Source organism: Myodes glareolus, chromosome 8 (genome assembly GCF_982192425.1).
Source record: "Myodes glareolus chromosome 8, mMyoGla1.1, whole genome shotgun sequence".
Classification (NCBI taxonomy): Eukaryota; Metazoa; Chordata; class Mammalia; order Rodentia; family Cricetidae; genus Myodes; species Myodes glareolus.
In genome coordinates, this window is record NC_142033.1 from 17,484,839 (window position 1) to 17,508,497 (window position 23,659).

General features: G+C 43.2%; 1 protein-coding gene across 1 annotated transcript in view; it reads left to right on the top strand.

The window, feature by feature from the left end:
* Nucleotides 1–1,277: 1,277 nt before the first annotated feature.
* Adamts3 (ADAM metallopeptidase with thrombospondin type 1 motif 3) overlaps nt 1,278–23,659 on the top strand; it is a 209,979-nt gene continuing 187,597 nt past the window's right edge. The window contains exons 1-3 of the mRNA XM_048425084.3: nt 1,278–1,922; nt 3,065–3,092; nt 22,526–22,932. Of these exons, the coding sequence (XP_048281041.3) occupies nt 1,854–1,922; nt 3,065–3,092; nt 22,526–22,932 (504 nt within the window). The 5' untranslated portion in view covers nt 1,278–1,853. The remainder of the gene's footprint in view (nt 1,923–3,064; nt 3,093–22,525; nt 22,933–23,659) is intronic.

Below are 23,659 nucleotides of genomic sequence, written 5' to 3' on the forward strand. Positions count from 1 at the left end.
AGTGACCACGTTTCTAATTTATGCAATGTTGAGTCTTATTTGCTTTATGTGTGTGGATAGCACAACCTGGTGTCAAGTTCAGGTGTTCATCCCTAGCCCTCGAGTCAAGGGCAGACCTCAACCGTGCTGCAGCCTGGAGTTGAAAGGGGAAAGTCAATTTAGAGGTCCTTCCGTCCTGAGGGTCTAATCCTATTTCTTAGCAATAATTAACTAATTAACCTAATACACTATGTTACTAGATGAGGCCACTTCCCAAATGTTCTTGTAAATGTCCTCCTTATATGATTCTGACAAGGTAGCGCCAACACAACCACGAACCCAGTGAGACTTCTGGTCTGTGTAAGTTGGAGGACAGCCTTCCCTTTAGCTCTCTAGGAATAAACAATTTAATGAAGGCATAGAGCAAAACTTCGATGCATTTTGGTAGAATCGCCTCCTCAGGACATGACTCCGCTTCTCTTTCCAAGTGAAGTCCTTAAACTTCCACTTAACGTGAGCCTTATTACTGTCTGGTCTAATGCTGGGTGAGGGTGGTCCTTCAGGACTGGGAAACCCCCTCCGCCCCCTCCCCGTCTCCCATGGCCACCCCGGTCTACCCCAGCGAGGTGGGTCTGGGATTCCAGCAACTCTCAGGTCGCTGTCCTTTCGTCCCAGAAAGCTGCAAACCGCACAAGTCACTAGATAACTTAATCTGGCTGTAAGCAAGAGCCCCCGAGGCCTGTGTACTCTAGTGATAAACGGAAACATCCGGCTGAGTCAAGAAAGGGAACGCGGTATCTTTGAAAACTAATATAAACGAATAAAGCATAAACAAGAGCGTTGCGGAGAGAGTGCCCCCGCCCCCCACGTCCATCCAAGCGTAGGAGGGGGATGAGTGTCTGGAGGAGAAAATCCCCCACGTCCTAGGGCTTCTGTCGGGAGACTTTCCCCTGCTTGGGGGTGGGGGAGAGGAGGGGGAAATAGGGGAGGCTGGAGGAGGTGATTTCCTCCGGCCCAGGTCTGGTCCCCGGATCCTCCCCCTCCCTCCGCCCGTCGGGATGGGAGGCGCGCCTGGACCCTCCCCGCCCTCGTCCCATCACCGAGACCTGGGGGATGCGGGGTCCAGGCGGCGCTTTCGCAGCCCCCGGCCGGTGCGAGCCCTGACCCTGCGCCGGGGGGCACGGGCCCGATGACGTGGGCGCGCGGCGGGAGGGGCCGCCTGGGGGAGCAGTGGGGGGGGGTGTGACTCGGCCGCCTTATTAGCGCCCGGCGGGTCGCGGGCAGAGAGCAGACGGCCCGGGCCGCGAGCAACCGGAGCGGGCGAGCGGCCCACTCCTCCCTCCTCCTAGGCGGCCGCCTCCTCCCCCTCGTCCTCCCGCCCCCACTGCGTGTGCGGCGGAGGCTCCAGGGCTTGCGCTGCCTCTTTCTCCCGCTCGCTGGGCTCCGGTTCCCACTTTTCCCTGGCTGCTGCGCTCCCGGAACCCGAGCCGTCTCCGTGCTTAGCCTCGGCGGCCCACGGTGCTCCGAGAGCCTCTCCAAAGCAGCCCCGGGGCAGAGAGTGGGACGCCCCGGTCCCTTCCCCCGCTTGGGTCAGCTTCTGCCCGGCTCGCAGTACCTTCTGGCTCCCGCACAGTCGACTTGGGAGGACCGGGTGAGAAGGTGAAGTGGAAAGGACCGACAGGGCACGGGGCCAGGCGCACAGCTCACGTTGCCTTTTCATTGAGCAAAGCCCAAAATCATTTTTTTTTAAAGCTCTACAACCCCCCTTCCCCTTCTTCCATTTTCTTTGCGCGTTTTAAAGGAAACTTATTTTGGGGTGGTTTGCGCTGGGATAGCTGCTTCGCCCAGTAGTTGTGAAGTGCACTCGACTCGTGATGGTGTTCCTGTCACTTTGGTTGATAGCAGCCTCTCTGGTAGAGGTTAGGACGTCAGCTGATGGACAAGTAAGTGGAAAATAATAATAAAAATTCAAACCCAACCTTTTCCCGACAGAGTTCCTGCCCTCGGTCTCCTTCACTCCCTCCCCTCCCCTTGCCACCCTTCTGGGGCATCTTCTGCGTTCCGAGGCGGCCCATGGAGGGTCCGGCGCTGCGCGCGGGGCTTGGAGGTTTTGGGGGCGCATTGCACGGGAGGTTGGGACAACCCTCCTCCGGGAGCTAAGGCTTATCACACCTGGGGCTTCCCTAGCCGGCGGCGACCAGGAGCAGTCCAAATGTTAGACTGCAGCCAGATCGCATCCTAGTGGGGCCATCAGGCTGTCCCCTTTTGCAGGGCGCTCCGGGCGCTCTGGCGAAGTTCAGGTCGTGGACCGCGGATTCCGAAGCCCAGAGGATCTCCCTCCTCCTGACTCCCAGTTCCTGCGGGTAGCCAGGGACAAGGGGTTTCAAGAAGTCCCCAGGCAGGACCCGGAGCTACCCAGCAGACACGTGTCCTGGGAGGACCGCGGCCGGGCTGCAGTTTGACAGTTGGGGAGGGCCTGGGACGTTTCCTGCCCTCTCCTTTTCCCCAGGGCAGCCGAAGCTGGAGGCGTCTGCCGCCTCTTCCCCTCCCCCCTCCGCACAACTCCTCCTCTTTTTAAAGCTAAATTGAGTGCAGCTCTGGTGCCTTTCGGCCCTGCCCCCACCCCGTGGAGACTCAAGGTGAAGCTGATGCTCTCTGAAGAGTCTTTGAAGGGGGCTCAGGCTGGCGAGCCTTTTGTAGTAAATCAAATCAGCGCTGAACCGGTGGGACTCTCAGTGCACGATTCCTCTGTGAGGTTTTCTAGCCTCTCTGGTCTGGTGACCTAGTATTGGAGTTTTCCGAAGAGGTCATTGGGGGTCACTATTTATTTTATTGGCTTCACAGATACTAAAATTGAAGCCAGTCAACAAGTCCCTTTCTCAAATAGTCATTGAGTTGGCTCAGGCTCTTGTCACGGGAACCTTCTAGGAACTAAGTAAGGTTTTATTCAGCCTTCAGGCAACAATTGCAGTCTCTTGGTCTCCTGATTAACCAGCCTAGGAAAAGCACTGATGGTGGAAACGGCACAGGGCGATAAGATGAAACCCAGTAACTGTTTCTTTTTTTCTTACCCTCCCCCCTCTAGGCTGGGACTGAAGAAATGGTGCAAATAGGTAAGCCTCTTTCTCAGATGTCACCCTTACCTTAGCTGAGAGCAGGGGAACAAAAGTAAGCTAAGCAAAGAATTGTTTCGGAAAGTTTCCTAATTAGTGGTTAAAATAATTCGTAGTCTGGAATCGTTTCTACTCTTCCGCTTTCCGTGGGAGGGTCCTATTTTCCCCAGGCTAAATTATAGTGGTGTCAATATCCTCCCTAGCAGAAGCTCTACTTCTCAAGCATTAATTTATTACTGATTTGGTGGGGAGCCGCTGGTATGCACTGGGAGGGTTATAGTGGGGCTGGAACATAAGAGATGCATAAAGTCAGACCATCACCTTGTGTAACATAGGGAAAAACAAATTTGCTTGTAACTGAAGACAGTTGTAGGAATGCCAGGAAGAAAGGGGAGATGATGAAGAGAGAGTTCACATTTTTCCCTTAAGTTTGCCTGCTTTGTCTGCACACTTGGGTGACTTCTTTTATTCCAATTTATATTTCGTAAGATAATTATCTTTAAGTTAGGTAATACTTGAGTAATAGTTGGTGCTGTGGGGTCTGTTAGTTACTCCAATGTTACGGGTGAGGAGACTGTAAAGTTCAGAATATGTGGTTTGTAACAGGTTACTCCAAAACTAATGGTCATTTCCTGAAGTTGTTCATAATACTATTTGGATGCTCACGTTTGGAAAGTCAGGCTACAATCAACATCCTGTAAAACACATATTAAAAGTTATTCTACGTGTTTGGAGGATGTTTGCCTGCCTATATGTCTGTTCACATGTGTGCAGTGCCCAAGGATGCCAGAAGAGGGCATCAGATCCCCTGGAACTGGAGTTCCGGATGGTTGTTAGCCACCACGTGGGTACTGTAAATTGAACTAAGGTGCTCTGAAAGAGCACTGAGTGCTCTTAACCACTGTTTTAATTACTTCTCTGTTGCTGTGAAGAGACACCATGACTAAGGCAACTTAGAAAAGAGTTTATTTGGGGGCTTTGAGCTTCAGAAGGTAGAGTGCAGTGTTATCCTAGCCAGGTGACATAGTCATGGCAAGAGGCAGGCAGCCATGATGCTGGAGCAGTAGTGGAGAGCTCACATCCTGAGACACAACCACAAGGGAGGAAGAGACTAACTGGAAATGGCCTGAGTCGTTTGAAACCAAAGCCTACCCCTAGTGACATACTTTGCCCAACAGAGCCCTTCTAATCCTTCCCAAACACTGCATTCGGGTGTATGAGCCTACAGGGGGCATTCTTGTTCAAACCACCAAACCATCTAGATAACATTTTATTCAAATTGCTTCAAAAGATAATCTTAGTTTTGGCAGAGCATTCACTGGGGATTTTTTGTTTTTAAAGTGGCAGTATGAGATCTATCTGTTGAGACGGGGTTTCACACAGCTCAGGGTTAGTGTGGAACCTACTAGGTAGGCAAGAATGTCCTTGAACTTCTGATCCAAGTGCTGGGATTAGAGGTATCTGCTACCACATCAAGCTGGAAAGTCATAAGTCATTTTTTTTTAAGAGAAAAGTTATCCATATTGTGGCAAACTTGGGTACAAGTTACTGACGACTTATCGAATGCCAGGTGTTGTGTTAATTGCTTGATGTACTTGCCTGATTCTCGCAGTCTCAGGATGGGGTTGGTGTGTCTCTTATAGAGACAGGACCCTTTGCTGCAGCTGCTTCTGCAGTGCCCGGGGGGGGGGGGGGGACTGTACTTGTTCACTAATGGGTGAAGCCAAGATCCAGGCCCAGAGCTGTGTACCAATGTCCTCTGACTTAGGATGAGACTACGCTTCGTAGGCCCATTATGAATGGGAAATATTGTAAGTCAAATGATGGGGCATGGCTCTCTGTATGCTATGAATATGTTTTATTACCATTGGTTAATAACGAAGCTGATTTGACCAACAGCCAGGCAGAATAGCGTTAGGCAGGAAATCCAAACAGAGATACAGGGAGAAAAACGGCAGAGTCAGGGAGATACCAGCAGCCACAGGGGAAGCAAGATGTGAGGTAACAAGCCATGAGCCTCGTGGTAAAATTTAGAATAATAGAAATGGATTAATTTAAGTTGTAAGAAGTAGTTAATAATCAGCCTGAGTTAATAATCCAAACAGTTTGTAATTAATCTTAATCCTCAGAGTGATTATTTGGGAACTGGCGGGCAGGAGAAAAGCCTCCAGTTACAGTAAAAAAACAAACAAAACCAATGCATTTAATACATCCAGCTTAGAGAAGGGGAAAGCCTGGCTAGAAGCGCAGCTGTTGAGGGTTGGTGTAGATTGGTGTAGATTGGTGTTGCCGTATCTTCATGCTGTGGCTCGATGTGTGAGGGAGTCAGTTGTTAGTGCTGTTTTGAGAAGGATCAAAATTCAAAGTTGCGTAGTTTCTCCTCAGATTTTGTGACACCGTGGACCTGTGAATCATTTATACATGCAGCAAGCATGTATGGCAATCTTACTTAGTGTTCTGAGTCTCTTCTCCAGCCTTAGAGTTTAAGAGCAGAACAGAAGGGAGAAGGGCAGCTGAGAACGCACTGCAAACCGCCTGAGAGGCATCCGTTTTGTGGCTATTGATTGCGCTCGGCCACCCTGTCTATCTTGTTAAAGGAAAAAGACAAAACAGAAACAAAACAGCATAAAAAACTCAAACCCCCAAGTAGGAAAAAGAAGAGTCTTAGTTTTAATGACTTTGCTCATTTCATTGGCTACTGCAGTATTTCAGGACGTAATTGAACAGGTGCTTTAAGATCACCCATTTTTCCAGCACATTTTATTCACATAATGAAATGTGTTGCTCTGACGTCGTTTTCAGATAGAATCAGGATGTTCTCATGCAAGAGGCCTGGGATTGGCTTCGGTCCAGACCCTTTGTTGGTATCAATTACTTTCGGAGTCCTTTCTGCAGGAAAGAAAACAGTGCAGGTGTGCCTAAGTTTAGCTTGAAGGTGATGAGTCAGCAGCCTGGCACGGGTACTCTTGGTGCTCGTAGGTTATATTCCTGGAGATTTGTAGCGCTTGTCTCCGTACTCCTGTTCTATGGGATTCCTCTTTGCCATTGTCATTTTATTTACCATACTCAAGTGTAATGAAAACGAAAACAACAGCGTGAAAGATTTCGACCCCTGAGTCTTGTACTAATGAAATACAACCATCATTTATAGTCAATGATTTGACTCTGGGGTTTTAAAAGTGCTCTATTTCAGAAAATTTTAGCCGCAGTAAGATTCTTTACTGTCTCCATTCGAAAAGAGACTTACAGATTCAGGAAGATGCACTTCTGTGCATTTAACTCTCTCTTTTAGGAGCCACTCATTGGAAAGGTGGTTCTATGCAACAGCCTGGGAGTACTGTTTGATTGATGATACATTAGGAAAGACTAAACCAGTCTTTGAAAATTATTGGTGCATTTATTATTTATATCTATAGTATAACAAATTGGCTACAGAAATTCCATAGCTCTGAATGGCTTCTGAGTATGTTTCAGGAAAACATAATTTAGCAATAAACCACAAACTGTGGAGGAGACAAATTTGAAAGGAATTAGTTTCTTATGCTCACAGGGTGTGCATTCAGTGCACAGCTTGCTGCTGCTGATATAGTGTGTACTTGTGTGCATGGGTCTATAAGCAGAATGTTACTAGCACCCTTGTGACTCTCTCCCCACCTTCCTGGTGCTGATTCCTCATTAAAGGTAACCATACTCCTGATTGCTAACAGGGTTAGACTAATTTTGTCCAGTTGTTCTGCTTTTTATGAAAGAAATTACATCATATTATTCTATAGTATTTGGCCTACAATGGCGATTAAAATCGGTATGACATGTCTTAACCTACTAGAGTAGGGAAAGGATTTTATTTAGGTAGAGAGAAGGTGGCTTATAGTGGAGGGAATAGCAGGGTAGAATACATTAGATTCCTCACCTGTGTAGTCTTATAGGGGATGTGGCTGCTCTCTTAGCCAATGGGAAAAATACATTCTTGGTATGTGGGGAAGTATGGTTCTTTCTAGGGAAAATAGGGAAATAGATTTTCAACTCTGGTCTTGTCTGGGTCTCTTTGTCAAATAGTGAAAGACTATCTATCCCTCTTCCCAACCTATGCATGTTGAAGTATATTCATGTATGTATGGTCAAGCGTGTTTCATTAGCCCATTGGCATGTTTCTGCCGCCTGTTGGGGAGTTCTTTCTTGTCTGAGTCAGCACATGTTCTTAGTGGGATGCAAGGGAGTCATTGTGGGCATCTGGCTGACTGCCTTAATTGGGTTAGGAGGCTTACTCCGTGACACACGAGGCTTAGGAAACAATTTCAGAGACTGGAAAATCTGAAAAAGAATCCTCAGTCTCTTTGTTTTGAAACCATCACTTTGCTATTCTCTGGGCATCATTTGAGGAAGGCTCATGATACTGCATGAAACTTGGAGCTGGGGCATGTTTATTTTTTTTTTCTGTTCTATTTCTAGTCTTCAGTTTGAAATATCCATTGCATTTCATTCTTTAGAAAGGACCTTATCTTCGTCCACCCAGACATCTAGTTTTCTAAGAAATGCTTTGTCATCATTGGGATGTATCTAGATCTATATATTTATCTCTATATCTATGCATAGTTTTAGTGTGAGTCAGTTACCCGATGATTGACTTGGGGTAAAGAAACACTTTCACTTCTTACTGCATGAAAGCCAAGACGCTGGTTTGAAGATGGCTTTGTCTTAGTACATACAGCACAGTGGTACCTGGGCATCCACAGAAGCTCATTGCTCAGTGACTATCTGTAGCAGGCAGGACATTATTACATCAAGATCTATGTTCTGGATTTTCTTAAATGCTTTTGTCCTGTGCCTTTCTTCAGGTTTAGTCCCCATGGAAACAGAGAATATGACAATGGCTATCAGTTAATTGTTCAGTGTTAGCAAGGCATCTTGTGACTACTTTTATACCACAAAGCACAAGACCCTTGGCCCATTCATTTTGCATACTTTGCCTACAGTCTGCTTGGGATGTTCGCCCCCATTTGCCTGCTCTCCCTTGTAATTGATGATTGCGGTTGCCATTGAGCTGAAAATGTTTTTGCCCATGCTTTTGCTGTTCCCCGGTTGCCGTCTCAAATCATGTGGTAGTGCCTAGAAACGTTAAGAAAACCCTCAAGGTCACCCCTGCCTCAGGATGACGAACTTCAAACATTCCTTGCTTGTGAGAGGCCAACTCAGACCGCCTTGGAAATCCATTAGGGATAGTTCCAAATGGCCTGGTAAAATTATGAGTGGTTTCGGGATGAAGAATCTGGTTATATCACTTGGACTGTCTACACGGATGACTTCTACGGAGTTCATTCTTTCTGCGAAAGGATTGCTGTTAGCAGTGGAGCCTCTCCTTAGCAATCCTGCTACGGAATACAGATTAACTTTTATTCCTGACTTTCATCGGTGCCCGTCCCGGCAAGCTGTGATTCTCCTATGCTGATTATAGATATGTTACATGTGTGCACTGTGGTTATCTTTACTGTTTCTGTGGTCTCTGGAACTCTGATAAAGCCCAAAGAACTGGCAGGCTAGCCATTTTCACCCACTGTTTTTTTAATTGCAATCTTTTAGACTTTAAACTTTTGGGTTGGGGTGCTCAGCTGGTAAAGTGTGTGTAGATGCTCCAATGTCTGAAAGAATAGACACCACATTTTGGATAAGTAATTATCAACATGTATACACAAAGCATAGCTGGTATATAGTCTGGTTGGAATTACTCATGTGATAATATGTTTTTGTATGAAGAAAAACTGGTTTGACATATTTGTTTTAGTTTTCCATATCCATACAAAACTTCTTGCCAAAGACACTGAATTCCATCCTGCTAATTGTACATAACTTGATAATTATTTTGCTTATGGTATCTGCTTTCCCATAGTATTGAAATTTGCCATCTGGTGTTTTATATAGGTCATTACCTGCATTTCAAGTGACTCCTTAAAGAGAAATCCCCAGAGGTTGGGTTCCAAGCAGATGCACATCATAAATTTTGACAAATGGCTTTTGGGGGAAAAAAAGTATGGAATAAACTCCCTGAAAGTTTGGAGTAAACTGGCTTTAAAAAACGTAGTTAGAAATAAATTTTGGCTTTGTTTAAGAATTAGAATACTTTAAAACGTTTAAGAGTCTGAAAAAAAAAGGTGTTTATCATTTTTGTTATTGCAAATACTCAATAAATATGAACAGTTATATAAGTGTGGTTTTGTAATTGTATGAATACAATTACTTTGGAAAAATGCATAGACTAGAGGAAGAGCAGAGGCAAAATAAAATTCAAGACTATGTCTTTAAAATGGATAACAGAGCGTGGGGAGCTCTTAGCCCAAAGAATCTCCAATCTCACGTGGAATTGATCCATCTTAATATCCCAAGTAGCTGCGCCTGAGTTTGATGACTAACTATAATCCCAGTGACAGAGTTGGTGGTGAAATGTCATTCTCTTGTTTACAAAAATGGCTGCCACAAATTCAGCATGATGAATCTGTGTGGACTTTAGACCTTACCTGACTCAATTTTTTTTCATTTTTCTCCGCACTATTTGTTGGAATTCCCTAGTCTTCATTTCATGGAAAATTCATATAGCAGACCTGCCTTTTTGAATATAAGTGGTAGGAATCCAGTTCTCGTAGGTAAACACACACACATGCACACACACACTCCACCACTACCACCACCACCACCAACAAACAATCCAGATCAATAAGATAATCAAATTCAGGCATAGCCAAAGCTACAGTTCAAATTTTGCTGTTACCTCTCCTTCAGCTTTACGTACAGCAGTCTCCTCTCAACCCTCCAGCTTTACATACAGCAGTCTCCTCTCAACCCCGGCCCTTTCACCTGTCTCTGCCCCTGTGTTGTCTTTTTTTTTTTTTTTTTTTTTGCCTACCAGGATTAGCAGGTAGCGTATATTCCACAAGTTGTGGCAGCATATTTTATTTCACTAAGGAGACATCTCTCTCAGGATAGTGACTTACTGAGTCATAAACTTAACCTTGAAATAGTGCCAGTGGCAGGTGGATTAGTGCCCCCCCTCACACCTCTCCCCTCTAAATTACCTGCTTCTGAATCCCTGGAACCCGTGTCTCTAGTAAAGGAGGAGATGGTTGGTAGGCAAAAGCAGATGGCTAATCAAGTGCCCTTAACATAGATTATCCAAGATTACCTGGGTGGTAGTCTTTGTGAGTAAGAAGGAAGGTAGGCCAGAGAGCGCTGGAGGCTTGAGAGTGCAACCGCTTTGTCTGGTATGACTTTGCAGACTGGAGAGGAGAGCAGAAGCCAGGTGCCCTCTCCAAGCTGTGGAAGGCAGGTTCTCTCCCAGAGTCTCCAGAAACAATGTGTCCCCACTTGCACCCTGCTTTTAAGACAGCATGATGCAGCATGTAGCCCTGTGAGCACTCCTGTCGGCCATCTCTACACTTACACTAATCCATTACCTTAGAAATAGAACTGAGCTAGCCGGGCGGCGGGACATGGCCCGCTTCTCCTTAGTACAGAAAACTCATAGCTTTCACCACTCGTAAATGAAATTATTTTGAATTTAAAAGTTTAGTTGTCAGAAAGAATGTTTCCATAAAGATCTTTCAGAATTCTCTCTGCATTTTTAGCATTATTTTCCCTGCTTTAACACTTGCTAGCAAATTTTAATGTTTATGGATTTAAATTCTAGATACAGTGTTAATCAGTAAGAGTACTATTTCCCTCTCAAAATAGTAAGAAATGTGAGGAATATTGATTTGTATAATCTGATGTAGCTCTTGGGCTTACAGTTTCTTATAGTGACGGCCATCCAGTGGAGTGTTTCTACAGAATCTAAGCTATGAATGCTAACATTTGGGCTTTTGTTCTTCACTTAAAAACAAAAACAAAACCTCATTATCTTGTTACCCTGAAGATGTAGCTCAGAAAATACTTGGAAACTTCTCTTCAAAGCACATATTTCCTTCTCTTACCTGATTTAATGTTCCAGAATACTCAACAATGTGCCGTTCTCCCCTGAGTGAGTTTACAGAACATAAATATTGTACAGTTGCAACAAGTATCTATTAAAAGTCAGATTTTAAAAAAAAATAGGAAAGAGATTAAAAAAAATAGGAAGGAGCTGTTATGTTCACAGTTCTATTTTCTTTTTTAATGAGTTCGCTACCCACTGCCTTTCTGTTTTTCAAATAGCTGTATGAAGAAGCTTGAAGTGTGGAACTAGATGTGTAGCTAAAAGAAAAGACCCTCTGAGAACAATGTGCCTTGTGGTGATAAGAGCCCAGAGGGATGAATTGAGGGGACAAAAAGAGGTGGGGCTTTTGGCTGTGTTCAGAATTTCAGCGTGTTCATAATTGCCTGGGAGAGAAGATGTGTGTTCCCTTCCCTGTAAGTGTTTATAGCCCTGCTAAGCCCTTCGACCTTTGGTGTCCTCTTTAAAGTCCGCTCTTCACCCTGCTTTTCCTGTTTGCTAGAACAGCTGGTCGCTGTCAGTGGTGATGAAAGTTATTCCTTTTTCCCTGGGTTCAGGACTTGGGGTGTTGTTGCTTGAGCTGCTTCTTCAGCTGCTCTGGGAAATGCTGGTTTGATTTCACTCTCTAGCTCACTGTGTTTCTGAGAATTTCTACCTAATAAAGGAAGTCGCCTATGTGAGCTGCCTCTCCAAAGTGCTGTGATCAGCAGTTCTTGGGAAAGAATCCCAGGTCCCTAGGTGGGGGCGTAGGGCAAGATTTACTACAGCTCGCCTGGATTTTAGGTCCTGTATCAGCCTAGGTTTACGGTCCTTCTGGCCACAGCAGGCATTCCAGACTGGAGTAGGGGTACAGAGAAGAGTTGCTAGGGGTTGGAGGTGACTTCCTTCTCTTGATGACAATGATAGTAAATCATTTCTCAAGTGTTCTGATTATGCTGAGTGGAGCTGGCTCTTCTCATTGCTTACTTTGAGTCTGTGGCCTCCGTTGTATGGATTCCCCTCAGTGAGTCTTCATTTTCACAATTTGCATGCAAGATGCCAAAACATTGATCAAGCTGACTTTTCTGACTCCAGACCTTTGTGCTCAAGCATCCCACCCAGGTCTCTTCCTTGTCTGTGGAAGGACACAAGCATCTCAAGTGGCCCTAACTCCCTGTGCCTGGGAAAGCCTTGATATGAATTAGACCACCTAACATGTCTGGTCCATGGGAAATTAACACTGCATCACTGATGTGAACTTTATCATGTACTGCAGACATTTGGTATCCTGTGTGAGACATTTGGGTTTCACTCCATAACATACTTTGAAGGGTAATTGTCACTTTTTCCTGTTGTAGCACCTGTGACTAATGTGTAGAGGAGAAGAGATGACTGGGGATCTTGACCAGCCCCCACACAGAGCGCTCACTCCCATGAAAGCACAGTCCCCATAAGGGCCAGCCTTCCCTTGCTCCCCACTCTCTGAGAAGGGGCATTCAGCTCAGTTACTGTCCTACACCTCTGCCCCAGAGACCTTTTGGAAATCATAAGTCACATGCACATAGCCAGAAACCTCTTATACTGTTGGCTTTGATTTGTGTCACATGACTTGACAGTGAGACCTGTGAAAGCTTAGATCAGGAAATCTGTTCCTTATGTACTGATTTTCTGGAAAGGATGGGGCTTGAGGTCAGTGTTAGGGGCCCAGCTGGAGTCCCCTTGTCCCTCCTTTTCCCTGGTAGTCCAGCAGAGTGGACTTTCAAGGAAGAGTGATTAGCCAGGCCTACTGAGCACAGCTTGGCTTCTAGAAGTTAACAGGCATTATGCTAAGAACACACTGCAGAGGGATTTGAATGTCCAACTCTAATAAATAAATAAAGAAAAAGTAGGCTCTTTTATTATTGTTTTAATAAAAAAATGGTTGTGAGTCAGATATTACTGTAAACCCTGCTAGAGTCCCAGAGCAATGAAGAAAAGCAATCAGCAAGCTCTGTTCTCTACACTTCCCCATTTGAAAGGGCTGCACATCTCCTTTGGCCTCTTCTTATTCCTCTGTGTACCCATCTATGGCCTCTGAGCTGGCCAGAACACTCTATGGTATACTCCGGTCAGCTGAACGTGGACCCCCACTCTCCAAACCAAGGCCCTACCCATTGGAAGTCGTGGAGCAACAACAAAACAAATCTCCTGGAATATAACTTAAGTTTTGATTTAGTTACTTTATCTCCAAGTTTCTGTTTTATTAGAGTATTTGATTAGCAGTTTGGAAGTATGATATGAATAAAGATATCAGTGTTATGAGTTCTGTCAAGAAATAATGGGAAACTATTTATAAAAAACAGCATGATACAATTAATTACTATTAATAAAATTAATTGCTTGCATGGTGCTGGGGGTTGAGCTCAGGGTAGACACCTTTGCTACTGTATGTGCGTGTTATATACTCAGTAGTATATACTATTCTAAGCACTTTGAATGGAGTCATTTCATTTTTATAATAACCCTGTGGTGGTCTGAAAGAAAATGGCCCCCATAAGGAGTAGCCCTCACGAGGTGTGGCTTTGTTGGAGTAGTTGTGGTCTTCTGGGAGGAAGTGTGTGGCTGTAAGGGGGTAGGTTTTAAGGTCTTCTATGCCCAAACTATGCTCAGTGTGGGACATAATCTCCTTCTGCTGCCTGTGGATCGAGGTGTAGAATTCTCAACTCTTTGCCCAGCACCACGTCTGCCTGCATGCATGCCGCTCGCCATAAAGATAATGGATTAAACCTCTGAAATTGTAAGCCAGTCCCAATTAAACGTTTTCCTTTATAAGAATTGCCGTGGTCATGGTGTCTCTTCACAGTAATAGAAACCCCAACTAAGACAATTCCCTGAGAAGGAAATGCTGTTATCTTCATTTTTATGTTTAAGAGTGGGCATAGAAAGTCTTAGGTTACTAAAGTCACTAAGGGGATGGTATAGTTTTAGCGTTGCAGACCTGGGGCTTTACAATAGTTCTCTTGACACGGATTTGGACAGTATTTTGGCATAATTTATGTAATATTTAGTAAGGAAAACTATATATGGGGAATTTGGACTTGGCACTTGGCAATATTTCTTTCTGAGGTAATGAGAACTTAGAAGTGACTAGAAGAAAAGAGGGGGCAGTTTGTAGGGAAAGTCAGTAGGTCTGGAACAATACCATAATGGGAAGAAAATTTGATATAACTTCCTGACTTAATTTATGACTATCAGAACACTGTGAGCAGAAATGGTGAAGTCAGGGGCAAGCTGAATATTCGTTTTTATTTAGATGAGTTAAGGATTCCCAGTAGAGAGCCGACTGATTTCAGCTGTAGTGTGAAAGACTGGCTGTTTTCTTTGAATATGTTTTGCTTTGATTGTTTACTGTGTGTACCATATCATACTAAAAACATGATGTGTGTAAAAGGATCAAAAATCTCAGAAATGATTCAAGTTTAGAAGTTATTAGGACAGTCTACTGTGGTTGGCATTCAAACAGAAAGTCAGATGACTAAATACAGGCTGAAGGCGCCTACTTGAAATGCCCATGACTGTAAATGTTTTGTGTTTCAGATTTTAGAAAATTTTCATCGACATAATGAGAACCAACTCAAAACATGAAATTCACTTACACTTCATATATAGCTCATATATCCCATAGCTGAAAACAATCTCATACATTTGATTATGCCGGCCTTTTGACTGTGGCTTGTCACATGAAGTTAAGTGTAGATTTTCTGCTTCTGACATCTGATCATCCCTCTTAGTTTCAGACTTTAGAGCATTTTGGGTCCACTTTCCACAGGTTTTGGGGTTGGAGTGCTCAGCCTCTCTGTAAAAACAGGATGCTGCTTTTGATGTAGTTGGTGTGCAATGATTATCCCTAACTACAGGTTTACATATGTCTATCAAACGTGTAGCTGGGGAGGTAGTGACTTAGCATAGTAAAACGGAAGGAAGAGGAACTACGAAGTGAAGTGGGGACTGGTGGAGGGAAGAGGGAGAGAGTAATGGGGCGTCAGCATGGTCGGAGCCCCTGTGGAAAAGCGATGAACTCACTATTGTGTGTGATTAATATTTTCTAATAAGGAATGGTATAAAAAAGAAGAATTTAGATATGAGAGAACTCACTCTCCCCCTAAAAACTTGTGTTATGATCAGGCTGCCAGAGAATGTGTGGAAGGACTTTGTTGGGGGCAGAGGGGTTGCATTCTGAGAAAATCCTGAAGAGGAATGTCTCCCCCTTGCCTGCCTAGCTTCTGACCATGCTGAGAAATAGAAATGTCAAAAATATTTCTCTTTATGAAAGAGGCTTTGATGGGGCCCAGTCTCACTTTGACAGACAAGTTGTGCCATGGATTCCCATCCTGGTGGGTCGGGTTGAGCTGGGTCTGCCCCCGGTATAGCAGAATTGGGCTCAAACTAAAGCACTCTACCTGTACCTTAAGGAAAAGCGTAACCAAATCTACTGGAGATGCTTAGTGAGTAGAAAGAGACAAGGACTCAATGGGTTTTCAACTTAAAAAAAATTCTCTTTTTGACTGGTGTAGTATGAGAATTGATTTCCTGTTGCCACAAATGGGGGTCCCCTGTCTGCCTTCCTGGAGGTCTGTTTTAATAACTGCGCCCATTACTTACTCTTGGTGGCTTAAGTTGTAAGGCGTGAATGTCGTGAAACGTTGATTTATAGGTCAGGAGGATCTGGGAGAACTATACACATGTTTTGCAGACAGAGTTCTGGCTCTAGGTCCATGTCAGCCTTTACAGTTTGCTGTTTAGGGAGAAGAATGTATGCTAATTTTAGATACTCGTTGGACTCAAACTGCATTCATTCATTCTTTATTCACAGAAACTAGTGACCCACTTTGGGCTCTGTAATGAAAAGAACAGATGCTCCCATGAAGCTTATGTGCAAATAGACAAAAAAAAGTCCACAAATAAACATATAACTGCGATTTCTAAGATGCCGATGGTTAGTATAATTAGTAGGGGAAGAAAAAATATCAGAGGGGAAACTGGACACTTACTGAAATGGTTTTTGTCACTTGTGGTCACAAAGAGTTCATCCATAGTAGTAAGAAAGAGTTGGACTGTACACACACAGATGCCAGTGTGCTGTGGGAAAAGCCATGCTCCTGTGTATTGCTGGGGTTATAACAGTGGTAAGGCTTCACAGTGGTTCACGTCCTCTGTATCTGTTGAACTTAAGACTCACTGAAGCTTTTCATAGTTAGTGCTTTGGCTGCTCAGCCGTCTCCCTTGACAGTTGAATAATTTCTTTTATTCTGATTATGAATTAACCTCTGCCTCTTACTTCCAGGTTCTTCCCAACTCCCCATCTATTCTAATCTACATCCTTTCTGTCTCTTGTTAGAAAACAGGCACCCAAAAATAATAATCAAATACAATAAGGTAAATCAAAACCAAACAGATCAGAATATGACAAAACAGCCAAACAAGAAAAACCAAAGAAAAAGCACAACACATACAGATGCAGAGACATGCATGCTTGTATGTACAAGATTCCCATAAAAAACACAAAACTAGAAGCCATGGTATATATGCAAAGGACCTGTAAGGTTAAAAAAAAACCAAACAAATAAAAAACAATGTCCTGACTTAACATTGTGAGACAAAGAACCTCCAAAGATACTGTTGAATTTGTTTCCTGTTAACCATCTACTGCCTGGCATGGAGCTCACTCTTAAGAGTGATTTGTTTCCCAGTTAAAATCTCTTGAAAAAACTTAAGTTTTCATTTCCAAATAGCTATCAGTTGGAGATAGCTTCTGGGTCATCCTAGGGCTTCTCTCAGCTCTAGGACCGTGTCATAGCAAGGGTTTCTATGGCTATGAAGAGATACCATGGCCACAGCAACTTTTATCAAGGAAAACATTTAATTGGGGCTGGCTAAGAGTTCAGAGGTTTAGCCTTTCATCATCATGGCAGGAAACATGGTATCATGAAGGCAGCCATGGTGCTGGATGCTCCACAGGCAACAGGAAGTACACTGTCTACAATATTGGATATAACTTGAGCATATGAGACCTCCAAGCCTGCCTCCACAATGACACACTTCCTCTAACAAGGCCACACTTACTCCAGCAAGGTCCCCATCTCCTAATGGGCTAAGCATTCAAACACATTAGTCTATGGGGGCCATACCTATTCAAACTACCACAGACCCCATCTGGTGCAGACCCATGCAGGCCCTGTGCATGCTGTGACAGTCTCTGTGAGTTCATATGTGTGCCATCCCTGTTGTATCAATAAAGTCATACTCTCTTGGTGTCCTCCATCTTCTCTGGCTCTTATGTTATTTCTGTCTCCTTTTCTGCAGGGTCCCTTGAGCCTGAAGGGAGGGGTTTGGTGGAGACATCCCTTTTAGGGTTGAGTGTTCCAAGGTCTCTTGCTTTCTGCATACTGTCTAGCTGTGGGTCTCTGTGTGTTCCCGTCTGCTGCAGGAAGCATATTCTCAGATTCTGGCTGACCAAGACCCTGATCTTTGAGTACAGTTGAATATTGTTAGGAGTAATTTTATTGCTATGTTTCTTTTCTCCTCTAAGTTCCCAGGATTTCTAGTCTCTGCTTCTTGGCCACACACTCAGTGTTGGGTATGAGTTACATCTTTTGGAGTGGGCCTTAAGTCAAATCAGATATTGGCTGACTACTCCTATAAACGTGTGGCACTATTGAGCCAGTGTATCTTGCAGGCAGATCACTCTTATAGATTGAAAGATTTGTAGCTGGGTTAGTTTTTAACCTTTCTTCTTTGGTAGCATCTAAAGTATCTTCCAGTACCACGTATGGGTGAAGTTTCTGCGTAGGCCCCAGCTGTACTGCTTTATGTTCAGCGAGTTGTTGAGGTACTATCTTCAGCAATGGGGCCTTACCCTCAGTTTATGGAGAGCCAATAGTCTTGTTTGTTTGTGGGTTCTCATGAGCTTCCTTTGGCTAACAACTCAATTAGTTGTAATCCATTCCCCACACTGTAAGTTTCACTGATGACAAGAGATGCTCAGTTGGGGCTCTGTCTCATCCCCTCAGTTCTTTGCCAGTTTCATTTAGATCTCCTTTATATATGTACACATTATAGGAAGCTTCTACTGTGCTAGATGTCCGTGTGACCCCTCATAAAATTAAGATGGTCCTTAATTTTAGCATCCGTCCAGTTTTCCCTCCCTTGCCCTCTCTTCCCTCTTCTCTGTTTGATCTTCCCATTCTAGTTCCCACTTCCCCTCCATCTTCATCTATAACTATCTGTGCTATTTACCCTTTCTAGGCATATCCACCCCTCTTCCCCAGTCCCTTACTCTCTACCTACTCTCTGTGGTTATATGGATTATAGCTTGCTAGTTAATGATGTGATAGCTAACATCATATAAGCAAATGCAAACCATATTTGTCTTCCTACATCTATGTTACTTCTTTCAGGATGGGTTCTTTTTCTAGTTCTATTCGTTTGCTTATGAATTTCATGGTGTCTCTTTAAAACATGGCTGAGTAATATTCCCACTGTATAAAAGTACCACACATTTTAATACATTCGTCCATCAACAGATGTCTCGGTTGTTTCCAGTTTCTGGCTATTATGAATAGAACAGCAGTGAACAGGTTGAGCAAGTGTCTCTGTAGTAGAATGAAGTGTCCTTTGAATAAATGCTCAAGAGTGGTATTGCTGGATCTTGAGGTTGACTGATTTCTATCTGCCCAGGGAACCACCATACTGATTTCCATAGTGGCTGTATAAGTTTGCACTCCCACAGCAGTAAATGAGTGTTTCCATTCCCCCCACGTCATCTTTAGTACGAACTGCCAGTTGTTTTATTGATCTTTGTCATTCTGATTGGTGTAAGATGATATCTCAAAGTAGTTTTAGTTTCCATTTTCCTGAAGACTAAAGATGTTGAACCATTCTTTAAGTGGTTCTCAGCCATTTGCATTTCCTCTTTTGAGAATTCTTTTAAATCTGTGTCTCATTTTTAATTGGTTTATTTGTTTTCTTGATGTTCAGTTTCTTCTTTCTTTTCGTTCTTTAAAAAATATGTTTTGGATATTAGCTCTCTATTGGATGGGCAGTTGGTATCTTTTCCCATTCTGTTTTTGCCACTTTATCTGAATAATGATGTACTTTGCCTTACAGAAACTTTTCAGTTTCATGAGGTCTTCTTTTTAATTGTTGATCTTAGTGCCTGTGCTATTGGTATTCTGTTCAGAAATTCTTTTCCTTGCCAGTGAGTTCAAGGCTACTCAACACTTAGTGTTCTAGTATATTTAGTATATTCAGTCTTATGCTGAGGTCATTGATTCATCTGGAGTTTTGTGCATGGTGATAAGTATGGATCTATTTGCATTCTTCTACATTCAGACATCCAGTTTAACCACCATCATTTGCTGACAATATTGTCTATTTTCCTGTATGTGTTTTTGGATTCTTCATCAAAAATCAGGTCTCCATAGATTGGTGGACTTAATTCTGGGTCCTAATTCTATTCCACTGATCAGACAATTGTATAATTTCTATCTTTACAAATTGAACATGATAGTCTCTTAAGCAAGTAATTATTTTACATTTATGGTGACTAGTATTCACTGAGTTTCTGGTTGACATCTTATGAACTTCTTGACAAATACATAATGTTGTAATTTCTGTTAATATCCAGATGATAACTGTGAAAAAAACACAGGAATATAAAGACCTTGGTCAAGGTGGTAGTTGATTCAACTTGTTGGTGTCTTATGTATTGCTGTACATTCCTAACCACACACAGTACTGCTCTGTAGAAGTTGGGTCTGTCAAATGCATACTTTTTTTATTCAGTAAGTGAATATTGGACATAATTTGTTTTCTTATATAATTGTAATATGAAGTTAAAATGCTTTTTGGTAGTTTTGAGTTTCTACCCACTTTCCTCATCTCCCCGTCCCGAACTAGAATTTCAAACCTTTTATAGAAGTTACTGAAGCTGTGCTATATGCTAGTCTTCTTTCGTAGATCAGATCTCGAGTAAGAAACTGACAGCAAGATGTTCCATCTCTGCTAAAGGGGATGAGCATGCGCTGTGGTTCCAGAGCCCAAACTTTCTGAGGTATTTCTTTGGTATCTTACTTGCTGGGTTAGGCTTAGTTCCACTTCCTCACTTCCAGAACAGGGATAATATACTGACCTATGGTGATTGTTGTGTTAGAAATGGTGCATTCCCAAGTACAATTCACAGTACATTGTTTTATTGTACAAATAGCAGGCAATTGGGTCGGTCCTTAGTTATTTCCAGGGCGTTAGAGGTTTCTGAGTTCATCTTTTCCCAGGTTTCCTAATTACCAACAGGAAAATGGGAATTCAGGGTTCCTTTTAAGAAATGATTCTTATGTCTACATTTGAAAAATGATTTATGTTTTCACATCAGGGAAAGAGGTTTTATGTAGCATCTTTCTTTTAAATAAAAATTCAGAACATATTGTCTGAACTGGAACTGTCTCAGAGGTCTAGGATGTATAAACTGATGTCTGTGTGATGCTCTCAGTATTCTCTTGGGTGTGGTGGGGCCTTCTGCATTTGTATTCCCCAGTCTTTTATTCCAGGCATCACAATGTTGTCTAGACTTCCTTGTGTGAATTCCATTCAAAGGAGATGGAAAATCCATGCATTAAATTTAAGCATTGCTCTCTCTCCTTCCCTTGAAGCAACAATCTGTTGTAGAAAGAATTATAGCAGAGTATTGGTGTAGGGAGGTGCTCACGGGTTCTGAGGAGAACTAGAAGTCAGTATGACTAGCAGCATAGACAAAGCAAAAGTTGTCTGCTTACCAAAAACGAGAGGAGTCTGATATCTAGAAAAATCTTAGATTATTATATATTGATATCTAGAGTATCAAGTGAATGAAGGGTGGTCCCTTGTCCTTATGGAACTTGGTTGGGTCATAAGCCACATTCAAGGACTTGATTCAGACCTGCCTGTGAACATTTTCCCCCTCTCTGCCCCTGTTAACTCCTGTGTTTATTCCCTAAATTTCCAGCCCCATTCTACACCAGGATCGATGAAAACATTCACCTTGGGCTTCTTTGTAAGGGAGACCAGCAGCCCTCATTCACTGAGGTGCTTTCGGGATGTGTGACTGAGTTCTCCGGGTCAGACCCAGCCCTCAATGGACTATGCAGAGTATTCACTCTTCCTGTCTAGTGATACTCTCAGATGTCCGATTTGCTTTATCCTTGTCACCAAGAATGAGATTTTGTTTTAATGCATTGACCAGTGTAGGTAGCAAAACATTGATGAATACATCAAAAATTTTCAAGTTACAACATGACTCATCTGTCTTCTGGGACCTTACATTTGAGGCCCCAGTGATTCTATTAAGACACTACGTGCACACATCATTAGTTCATTGTGGATCCTATGCTTTAAATATTTTAATGGATAACAAAGATTCAATTTCTATAGACAGTCATTATTTGTGAATCAGTTTTTGTCACGTCACGTGAACACATTGCAGGATGAGTTTGGGGGTGAGAATTCTGAAAGTGGGCATTTTAAATCCTTGCTCACACATTCTCTCTCCCATGCTTGCTTTTTTTCATGCCCATTGCCCCATTGCTTCTTCGTCCAATATCTACTGTCCTTTTATCTTTCCCAAGTTCATAAATTCAACTAACTTAGGGGAAACAGCCCTGACTGGGAGATTTAGTTTAGTATACTATGTAAATAGCTACCTATGTTGTAAGGTGGGTTCCAAAGACATAGCTAGTGGATGCCTGATCCTTAGAGGAGCTACAGTGCTAAACAAGAATACCTCACTCTCGTGGCGCACATGCCAATTTATAGATTGTGGATTCTTCTTAGTGGCTCTTTTAAAAGTCAGGATTTTGTGCCATAGTACCATACTACAACAGAGAAATAAATGTGCATATGTTTTGTAGAATAATTTTGATTTACATCCAAGCTACACAATTGCCCAGCTTTTGACTCAGGCTCTTCCTGAATCTCAGTTTCCTTATCAGTGGTGTATAATTGTCAGGGATGTTATGCTGAAAAAAATAGCATAAACTATAGTTTTATAAGTTAGAGTATAAATCCTAAATTTGGGCAGAAGCAGCATTCGGAAAGTGGTGAATGCATTATACAGGGACAGAAGATAAAAATCAAGACATTTTATATGATAGCAACTTTGTTAGAAGTTCTTATGGGAATCCAGAGGTATTTATGGATATGTCCTAACTTTAAATGAGCCAAATATAGTTTTAGAAACATATTCATGGTCTTAAGTATAGCAACAGGGTGTAAGTGTTCATGATTGAATACACTTTTTAAAATTAAAAATAATTGATTGAATTACCTAAGTGCATTGGAGAAATGATTTTAGTTCTTAAAATATAATAAATATGGACTGACTCAGGGATAGATTTTATTGCAAAGTGTGGTTTAGCTTTTTGAGGTGGCTCTTTACATTGTGCTCCTCTCCTGTCTGATGTCTTACAATTCTCTTTTTGATCCACAGATTTACCTATAAAGAGATACGGAGAGTATGAGCTGGTGACACCAGTTAGCACAAACCTAAAAGGACACTATCTTTCCCATATTCTTTCTGCCAATCACAAAAAGAGGTCACCCAGGGATGTGTCGTCTAACTCAGAGCAATTGTTCTTCAACGTCACTGCATTTGGAAGAGATTTTCATCTTCGACTAAAGCCCAACACTCGCTTCCTAGCTCCTGGGGCTGTTGTGGAATGGCATGAGACAGCTCCGGTGCCTGGGAACACAACTGACCCCGGAAAGAGCCGTCAACACAGAAGTGCTTCGGAAAGAATCTGGAGATCAGAACCTCTGCAAACTAGCTGTGCTTATGTTGGTGACATCATGGACATTCCAGGAACCTCTGTTGCCATTAGCAACTGTGATGGTCTGGTAAGACTCATTTCCTTGCCTGTGTGTGTGCACATGGGAGTGTTCAGGTGTTGGCATTCAGTGTGTCCTCAGCATCGCAAGGTAGAGGAAAGGAAACCCAACTCGTAGGCAGCTTGGTGGGTAGGGCAGGCCCCCTCTGTCCTGCAACTGTTATAGCTTATGTATACTTCCTTGTCCAGCTTACAACCTTCTGGGTTTCCTGAGTCTGGCAGGAACTTCATTCCATGGGGAGGACGTGACTAGACAAAGGTGTCTAATAATTGATAAAGTATAGTGTCCTTCTTGCTAGGCTATCATATTTCTAGGTTAGAAACACTGAGGTACCCAGCCTCAGAATTGTCCCCTCTGTAGGTTTCCGGAACAAACGTGTGCTTTGGTAGACAACCCCTTTCCCACATTATCTTTTCAACTCTGGCCACAGTTCTGTCAGTACAGGTTGTTTCCGCTCTCCCTAAGATGACCATGGCTCCCATCCTTGTCATGCCTGTAGCATACACCGCCTTTGATGGCCGGTGTCAGGAGGTGTTGGCCTGAGTTCAGGGGACGATGTAATGATAGTGCAGGTAGTTTAGGCTGGGGCAGGGAAACATTGTTGCTAGAAGCCCTAGATGACAATTTCTTTTCTCTGCAGAGTCCTGCCGTGTGCTCTGCCACACCACTAAATTACTCACTTGAGTAGTGACAGCTCATACTGATTTTTGTGCTTTGTCAGTGTACCAAAATACAG